General features: G+C 44.9%; 1 protein-coding gene across 1 annotated transcript in view; it reads left to right on the top strand.

Moving 5' to 3' along the window:
- Positions 1 to 10,081, top strand: part of LOC109508116 (rho GTPase-activating protein 22-like) — a 20,085-nt gene that overhangs the window by 1,205 nt on the left and 8,799 nt on the right. Inside the window, exons 2-3 of the mRNA XM_019857961.1 lie at positions 1,394 to 3,528; positions 8,615 to 8,814. Coding sequence (XP_019713520.1) covers positions 3,486 to 3,528; positions 8,615 to 8,814 — 243 coding nt within the window. The 5' untranslated portion in view covers positions 1,394 to 3,485. The remainder of the gene's footprint in view (positions 1 to 1,393; positions 3,529 to 8,614; positions 8,815 to 10,081) is intronic.

The following is a 10,081-nucleotide window of genomic DNA, read 5'->3' as shown; positions in this document are numbered from 1 at the left end:
CATGGGCCCCCGAAAGTCACCCATAATCTGCTTTTAGAAACAATGGAGACGGCGTCGCCTTTCACTGTTTTTTTTTTTTTTTTTTTTTTTTTAAAGCCACCCGGCTGAGCTGAGGAGTGCTGAGTGGACAGAAATAAGATCTCATCAGATACACTCATTAGGATGCGAGCCATCCGATATTGACTCAGCCGAGCTGCGACCTTTGTTACAGCGAAACGTGACAGAAGAGACTTGTGGATCGTAAGACGCTTCCAATTTCATGTACTTGGATTTTTTTTTTCTCATTTAGAACTCATATCCAAAATATTCCAAGCCTTCAGCTCTGACGATATTCCAGCTTGAATACAAATCACGAATAAACCAAGACCTTAGTTGACCCTGCAGCCTTTTTGGAGGGTGAAGGGGGCCCTTGACAATCGAATGCTCATTGCATGAGGCTCCCGGATACAAGCGCTCTGCCGTTGCTATTGAAAATCAATTCACAGCTATCCACACACCTCTGGATGGACTGTCTTTTTGTGGCTTCTCGCTTCCCCACTCGGCTATTCCATTAGTCTGCTCTCCATCCCCGCTTGCTTTCTCCCACTCTGTGTGTCAGTTGCCTTAATACACACGGGCAGGCAGGATGAATAAAACTGCCGCCGCAGCCAAGCCCGTCCGTGGCCACAAATAGAATTGAATTAATTTCAACAACCTGGCTTTGTTTCCCGTATCGGCTGAGAGGCTAATTGGACTGTAGGAAACGAAAGTGGAAAGTCCAAAAAGCAAATGCGGCACTCTTTTTAAGTTTCATCTGTCGTGTGCTGCGATGTCTCGACAAGAGTCACTTCCATTATCTGAATGAGATAATATCAACAGACACATTAGCAAGCCCTTTCTTGCACGTTAAGAAGACATGCCGTGTCAGCTTATGAAATGTTAGTTCAAGGATTGCAGTCTGTCGTTTCAAGTTGAAAATCTGGAAAATCAACTCAACAAATGGAGGTTTTTTTTTCGACTCCCACACTATTATTACAATTACATCTCGCACCAAATTCGACGTGCGCGTGTTAACCACGAGACAATAAAATAAGTCACCTACTAAATCATGCAAACTAATTTAAATCACTTTACTATGTACTTGTATAACAAAATAGTCACATATTGGTATCTGTTCTAAAAATGAATAAATATCTCGTCACACAACCATCCAGTCGTATTTTTGGCCTGCAGCCGATGACTGAAACAGGTCCACTGCAGCCACTCATGCCCCAATCAATAAATAACGTAAAGTCAACACTCACACCTTCAACAGTCCCCCCGACTGTCCTGTCTGAACGCCAGCCCATCCCTGTCGCAATGAAATTTTAATCACGCCGCGTTTCAATATTTCAAAAGGTCCTCTCCAATTCAGTGATGGCGTTCGGCTTCAGTGGCGAACAGAGAACGGGCCGACTTCTTGCTGTATTGTGGGTGACTCGACGGGGACAGCTGTCGCTCAAGATCACCTTGAGCTCTGGCAGTCTGAGAAGGAAGCAGTCGTGTTGTTAGTGGAGATGGAGTGGTCCGGAAAAAATGAAAATGGGCAGTTTAACCTTTTTGATTTCAGCTGCACACTATCAGCGGGTTTTTGTGTGCTTTCCCCCGCCCCAAATATTTCCACTCGGGATAAAAACAACATTGGGCTGGGTGGTAGAATCACAAACAACTTTCAATGCCACACCCTGGATGGGAGTGCCCACACTCCTTTTACTTTGAAAACTCAGACTGGCATTGAAGGCTCTTTTTTTTTTTTAATTGTACTTTTTTTTTCTTTTTAGATCCTGGTTTCTCATGTTCAGGTCATGTGACCTTCCGTCTTTGACCTCATTGCATGTGCCTTTGACTTTGAGCCGTGTGTGTGTCTTAGAGCATGTGCCGCCTCATTTCAGACGCTTGTTGGCTTTTCGGTGCATGTACCATGTGTCAAAAAAGGACACATGCGCACATACACATTAAAAAAAAAAAAGGGCCCCCCTCCACCCTCTCAGTTCCTCCTTCCCTCTTTGCTCTGTAATAAGAGCAGCTGTGGCCGCTCTGATTCAATTGCAGTGCAGGACTTATGGCTATTATCCAGTGTCGACTGGCTGCTGCTGCTGTGGCACAGCTGCGCCTCCAACAACGCCAGAAAACTGACTTGAGAGTCGTAAACGTAGACATACCACAAGCAAAAACAAAAAAAAAAAAATGTTGCAGAGGGGATGCTAATGGGAATAAGGTTTCTTTTCACCTGACGTTGCAGTTTGGAATTCTTTTTTTTATGAAGTGTAGGGTGTTGTTTTTTTGACAGTGCAGTAGTGTGAGTTCCTTAAATGATACACTTTGGGGGGGTCATTTTAGGTGACTGGTGACAGTCGAGTCATGCAGAGATATTGACACGCTAACGTTTACGAGGCTACGCTACTAGCCTGTATGAACTCACACCATGGATTTTTCCCAAATGTGTTGCGTTGCAGGTGAAGGCTGGGCGGGGTTGACTTTTCATCTCCACTCTCCAGTCTGCGTAAAACACACTTCTCAAAATTAATGTATGAGGCATGAGACAACATGACAGCAAACGGCGATTACCAAATATTTATAACCGGAGCGCATAGCCAAATTTCGACTTGTTTAGCCTCTGATGCCACAATCCTAATGTGTCAAATGGAGACTGCATTGCAGTTCGAACGGGATAGGGTGTTGTCAGACCCATTTGGAACCCTATTTTTCTCCGTGGGTTTTTCGGAGTTGTGCCATTGGAATGCCCGCAGCAAGTAATTATCGAGCGGGTGTAGGATGTGGGAGTTCTGCAATTTTGACTTCTGAGTCGAAAGGCACTGTCACTCGAGGAAAACCAGAAAAGGCCTGGATGGCATATTTTAGGAACGTGGTTGAATAGAGCCACGGATTTACAGTAGAAGGGAATTCTACTGAGACTAAATGGATTTCTTAGAACAGCGCGAGTACATGATCATGATAGAGGGGGATGAATCGGGGGTTGTGGGTAGTGATTATGGGGGGTGGGGGGGCAAGCTCAGAAAGTCTTAATGAGGTGGAGGCAGTGTTGACACCTGCCACATGACCCACCTCCCCCACTCAATTGCCTTTCACTTTGAAAGCATTCAAACTTCCAGAACCTAAAAGCAGGATTCAATTTGATCAGGTATAGATTGTTCGAGTCAAAAAGCTCCATCCACCCGAGGCGGATGCCACGCTATGAATAATACAGAAGGGGTGGTGTTGAGGCCACTAGCCGTGTGCATGGAACAAGAAAAAAAAAAACAGGGTAGTTCCTCTCCATCCAGTCCCCTCCCTCTTTTCTCGTTCCGTTCCCCTCCCCTGTGTTCCCAACCCCCAGCTGGCGGCTGCAACTGCAGAAGGTCAGAGAGAGGAGAGGGAGAGGAAGAGGAGGCTGAGGGCGGCGCAGGCGAGGGGCGCGGTGCTTGGATGTACACGAACATGCCGAGAGGAGAGCGCGCGCACAAGCCATGACAACCATGCTGAGTCCCAAGATCCGACAGACCCGAAGAGGTAGGACACTTTTGTCTCCTTCTCGACTGTTCTCAACAGAAATGGCGCTTTATGGTGACTGACACCAGAACATTTCGAACGTTTAAAAAAAAATAATAAAAATTGAATGTTCCTACAATTGGACGAAGATGCCGGTGTAAAATCTGTCAGGAAGCAATTGCATCTCGAGTTTCATCGCCGGCTGTCAGCTGGTGCCGCGCGCGTGCCTGCGTCTGCGTGCGTGCGTAGCCTGTGATGTGTTTGCAGTCGTAAAAGGATGCGTTAATAAGCCCTTGCTGTGCATGTGTGTCCAAGTCCACGTGTCCTCCGTTCCATCCCGACTCCCAATTATTCATCTGGATGTGATTAAGATGTAATGAATAGCTCCCGATAATGGGTGCGCGATGCGGAAATCCTCTCCTGGAGCTGCGTGAAATTGCTCCTAAAGAGGATTCAACCATGCATTTGCATAGATTATCAGACAATAGGCATTGGTCATGTGTGTTTTATGAATTGCCACATTAGCTGCTAGCATCTCGATTATGATGATGATGATGATGATGTGTGTCAAGTTTTGTATTTTCATATCCGTCCAAAAAAAAAAAAAAAAACAAATTGTTCAACTGGGACTTCTTCGCCTTGCAGAACGGCTGTTAAATTTTTGAAACAGAAAATTGTTGAGAGGTTGCATGATGCCCGTCGTCTCGATAGTTGAGTTTGCTTTTTTCTTTCTTGAGCCAACGAATATGAGAAAAAGCTGGCGATAAAATTAGGATTCATTTTGACAACAGACTGATAACCTGGTGACCAATCAGTAAGTCATCGCTAGGGGTAGTTTTTGCTCCTTGCTGGATCGTCTTGACCCACCGTGTTGGGTCAAACCATTGGCAGCAAATATCTAAAGTGTCCTGCTCTGAAAAAATGCAAATGCATTGTGGCTCGGCTTCTGTCTTCGGTGCTCCCGTCACTGTTTTAATTGCCTCCATATAAGTCGCTTCCCTCTCCTCCAGCATCTACTTGATGTGCGTTGCCATGGTTTTACGATCAAAGTCAGGCGACGTGGCAGCGCTGCCATTCCGCGTGAATACCGGATGCGCCAACCTTCGGCAATCCCTCCAATGGCGTACTCGCATATACACGTGGACATAACATGATGAGAAAGGCACATCGTGCTGCATCTGTTCCACTTTGCCGCAGGTTCCACATACAGGCTCGAGATGATTTAACCCCCCCCCCCCCCAACCCGCGCAGATTGTCAGAGCGTAGATTTAAATGCACACACACACACACAAACCGTCCGGGTAATTTATCAGCAGTGGTAGGCTTACCGCAAGTTCCGCGCTGATGCACCTATAACTATGCCCACCATCAATCATCACCCAATGACTAGATTAATGGAATGAAATTCCTCCGGCATGCCGGCGCATCCTTGGGTACGTGTGTGAAATGAAGTATATGTATAGCTTGACGGTACGTGTCAGACATAGTAAAAACTCAGTGTCGCTTCAAACTGTATTAATGACCACCCAAAGAGGAAGTCAGACTACATGGAGTGTTTTTTTTTCCTTCTGATTTTTCCCTACACCCCTCGGTGTGCTTAATGTTATTGCTGGTGAATAGAATACAATATTACGATATTTTCTCAACAATATATCAGCTTGTTGAGTCGGACGAAGTGAAAGCATTTCACAAAAACAATCCGACATATGCAGCTAACAACATTCCCTGATCGAAATTTCAGACATCAGCGCTTATCAATATTCTGAGACTGAAACTTACTTATGCCTTCAAAGGACCCCCAAGAGGAAACTATGCACACTATATAATAGCTGCGTTTCCGTGCAGGTACAATAGTAGTGGCATAAGCTTGTTGCAAGGGTGGTATCCTCCAGGGTACTGTTTTTATACACTTGACGTTCACAGGTTGAAAACATGTCTGTCCTCCTGGAAAATGTATCAGTGACATTTGAATCCAATGATTATGCTTACATGGATATCTGAGTGTACTGTAGGCTTTACCTGAAGCTGCACAAATTGACTCGTCCTGGAAGAAATTATGTAAAGCCGCTTGCTGTTTCCCCTTCTTAAAATGTAATTCATGACAAATGCTAATCATGCCTTCGGTTCCAACAAATTTGACACTGAAGCTAATATGGCCACAGTGCAGCTCCCCCGAGCCAAGGAAGGTCTGAATCACCCTGAGCACGAGGTTCAAATTGGAGCTTTGGCACTTTTTGGACCCACAAAAAAAAATTCTGTGACTCAAGTGTGAATCATAGACGTGTGTGTGTGTGTGGGTTCCACTCACACGCAGCTGACGTGTTTAACGCCGGAATTATTTTATGGGAACACTGGCAAGGCGAGAAGAGATGAAAATATTAATGCAGAGATTTTTTTTTTTTTAACTGGTTCTACTTTATCTCTTCCAACACCGTTGCGCTTTCATCCACAGCTCCATAGCGCCCTGTCACTCTTGTAGCTCCTATTAGCCACCCGCATCCTCCAGATTTTATCGAGGCGCTGATTTCTGCCAAAAACAAAAATGACAGACGCTGATCTAATGACACTGCGGTCGATTACACCGCACACTATTGCTGCTCGATTATAGGGATTACTTTGGTGATCATAGAAAATACGATAATTTATTTTTTGCGTTCAAAACAAGAAAATGTGACGACAAAGGCAGTTCTTTGAAACACTGTAAACACTATAATAGTTTGTTTTTTTGTTTTTTACGATGATGCGAATTTTGTCATCGTAGAGCGTAATGATCGCAATTGTAATTTAATTTTGAATAATTGCATAGCCCTAGCGCACATTTACATCTAACAGAAAGCAGCATTTTAAGCGTGAAGATTGGTTTTAAGTGTTACAAAAAAAATGTTTTGACATTCTTAGATTTCTCAGGTAACAAAATTTAAGTATGATAGTACATTGAAAGATAGAAACAGGGTCAGATGCAAAAACATTTCCACACCTTTTGAAGGGAATCTACAGGAGTAGAGTATCGAATATAGTTTTCAATAATCCCCGTGTGTTCTTCATGAGAATAAATGTCTGCATCCTCTCGGTAATAACAGAGCAACGAGTGATTCTCGGTGAAAAACAGCGCCACAGGAATGATAACTGGACCGCGTCTAAGGAAGACTCATGGAGGGATAAGCGTCATTAACGTGAAATATGACAATGGAGCTTCACTTCGATTACGACATGATGGATGTGGTGTTTGGTAAAAACGAGAGACTTATCAAAAGAAGGATGAGCAAAGAGAAATTTGCCAGTGTTGCTCGTCTGAAAATTCTTATCATCGTGTTCCAACATGGCTCTGTTGCTTTCATTGAACTTTGCTGCAAAAATTATCCTCGGCATATTCTGATAAGCAAACGAGTAGCCCTCAAATGTAATGCTGGTGTTACTCTTCCACTAAATGCCAAAGAGCCCGAAACGTCCACTTAACAAATAAAGTCGTCTATGGCCAAGCGTGCAGAGTACATTCTTCAATGTGACGTATTTGCGGAGCGGACGTTGACATCAGTCAGGCCTCTTGAGTGATGCGGTGCCACAACTGTGTCGGCTTCGTCTCATAATTCCTCCTTGAAGTGATCTCACTGAGATTTCTTTCGGCCATTTGGATGACTTGGCCTTTTTACGAGAAGAAAAAGAAGACATTCAAAACGCCTCGATAGCAGTGCGCATTTATCACAGCCGCATTTCGGAGCATATTCCCACGTGAATACTTTTGTAACCGTGGGTATTATTCTATTTGTCACGGTATTAGATTTACAGATTTTTTTTTTAACTGGGTAGCCATTGAACCATGACAGTTCAAATGAATCAAACACGTCCCACCTTGGAGACAAGGTCAAAGAGCGACTAACTGAATCTAATCTAACTGCATGCCGGTCATTTTTTTTTCTATAAATGGAGCAGTCGTGCTTATAAAACATCCTATGTATGCTGAAAAAGAAAACAAGACAATCAAATACAATTGATCATTTCTCCATCACCATATACCCTCCGCAACATTGATCATATCCTCTACACGCACGCAAGGGAGGTCATCTGCGCAGTTGAGTCGTGTAAATTATTCATGATCATTAAATTGCATCGCCTTGTTTGCATAGCCTGCCAGGAGTTCGTACCTGTGTCCCATAAATCCATATGGCCGGGTTAGCAGCCAAATGTCCTTGCAACTTGAACCCCTGCTGCTGTCGTGAACTTGTTTGAAGATAAGGGCAACGTGTGTTCTCGCCGTCGTGGAAAGACGGATGTCGCATTGGGACACGGCTATACCGCCCGCCTGTCCCCTTTGGTTTGAAACCGCCGTGGAGCCAGCTCAGGTTTCGCGCATTTGTTGAGAATGAATCAGTCGGTCCCACGTGGTCCTATTATCTCCAGCCAAAGCTGTTTGCCTTTCTTTTGGCTTGTGGCGAGGCAATAAGTCTCTCCCAAGGACCTTCCAAATGGAAGGCGGGTGGGGGTGGCGGGGTGGTACAATCCCTGTCACCCCAGGCTACAGGAAGCGTGTGTGTTGTGGGTGCGCCGCCATCACTGTCTCGACATTATTTGTGTTCAATTCATATTTGTGCCCTGCTGCCTCTGTATCTCATCTTGAGGTGTTCTAGCCCGGGGGCAGAAGGTTGTGTGTTCCTGAGTGATGAGCGGCATACGCAATGAAAGATAACACTGCAGGGGTGAAAAGGAAAAAAAGGAAAACAGGGCAACGGGCCAAGATGGATAATGGAGTCGTCTAATCTTTGTCAACTCAATCATTGAGGAGCCTGCATTCAGCGGCGTGTGTTACTTTATTTAAATCTGTGCTTTATTTGACCATTTATTTTTCTGACTTTTGCTGTTCATTTGAAAACAAAAAATGGGCCCTTTTTTAACAGATGGTGACAACAAGATGTTTACTGAATGCAATTTTTTTCCTTTTTGTGCCAAGTTATCAAATGGGTGTTTTATATAACAGCAAAAAAAAAAATCCAATTTTTTTCGACTGAAGCATTTTTACCAGACATTTGTCACAAGTGTCTTTGCTTCTCCAAAAATTCAGACTGCCTACTGTACTTTTGTGCGCCCACTGAAAATGGAAATGTGTGTGCAGCCAGGTCCAAGAGCATGGTGATGGGCGAGGTGACGCGGGGCTCTTGCCAGCCAGCCTCGCCTAGCCTCCAGGAGGGGGCGCTAAAGGCCGGCTGGCTCAAGAAGCAGCGCAGCATCATGAAAAACTGGCAACTGCGCTGGTTCGTGCTGCGCTCAGAACAGCTCGACTTCTACAAGGACGAAGACGAAACCAAACCACAGGTAATTGCAAAGCCAGGCGCACGTTGAAGCTGTTACTCGAAATTATTTTTCAACAAAATCTCTGAATTCACTTTTCGGGGTCTTTTAATTTTTGGAACCTAGTCATACTTTTCACCTTTTTTTTCCCCCATTTTGCTGGAGTTGGTATCATAAAATTACCAATCGCCACCAAATAATGTAGCTTACGAATGAGGTTTTAACACTGTGCTAATGGCTCAAGACACTCGAGACTGGCAGTTCCGGTCTAAGTGCTGCTAGTACACGCAGCAGAGCGCTTGGTTCCCTCCTCCATTAGTGCATCAAACTAAAAATATTTATAAGGAAAAAAAATGCCCTAATTGATTCGATTGCTTTCTCAATTGAAGACACCTTTTGTGGCCGTGCGCTGACTCATCCTTTCCCTCTTTAATAACCACTTACGAGTAATGGAGTGGGCGTGTCACTCGACTGGCCTTGCTCGGGTTGAGGGGGTGCGGGAGGGGGGTGTTGCAGCAGGTTAGCCGAATAGGCTTACAATGGGCTAACAAGAAGGGGTGATGTAATCCAACAATAGGTCCATCTTCATCAGACACGCACACACGCGCCATTTAAAACATCATCATCGCTTCGAATTCCTGACTGAAACCTTGACATTTGTATTGATTTTTTTTTTTTTCATTCTGGATGACTGCTGTTTATTTAATGTAGAGGCCCATCTGCCATGGCTGTCTTTTCCCTCACACCCACGTACAAAGAGCACACACCACATCGGATGACGTCTTCGACTCATTGCAGTCGCTCTATTCTATGGGGACCGAATGACGGAGCGGGTCCACAGACTGCCCTGTAATCACAGCTTGCCAATACTCATCCGAGCTGTATTGATTTGAAAACACCGATGGGATCAGGTCTCCGGCGCACATATAGTGAGGAGGAACGGTCATCTGCATCGACGTGGCCTCCCCGTCTGAAAACGGGATGTGTGCGAAAGTGTCATCCTGCCGTGGTCGTCTCTCTGATCTTTTAATCGATGGGATATTTGAAACTGGGAGTGGTGCTCTGCGAGAGGAGGGGGAGATGTCGGCTTATTGTTGCAATAGAATTCCTCCCCCGTACAAATAATGAAAGAAAATTGTGACCTCACTGCATTTCTGTTTGCCAGATCAATTTCAAAGGCACTCGTCGAGTATTTTCCGTGTGCACTTCCCCCCCAAATGGTGTGATTGTCTGCGATGAGGTGAGCACTTTAAAATCCCCTGCTGCCTGCGTTGTTCTCAGCACTGGGCAT

The sequence above is a fragment of the Hippocampus comes genome, unplaced genomic scaffold, assembly GCF_001891065.2.
Source record: "Hippocampus comes isolate QL1 unplaced genomic scaffold, H_comes_QL1_v1.1 scaffold17, whole genome shotgun sequence".
Taxonomy (NCBI): domain Eukaryota; kingdom Metazoa; phylum Chordata; class Actinopteri; order Syngnathiformes; family Syngnathidae; genus Hippocampus; species Hippocampus comes.
This window is presented reverse-complemented; position numbering and strand designations above follow the sequence as displayed.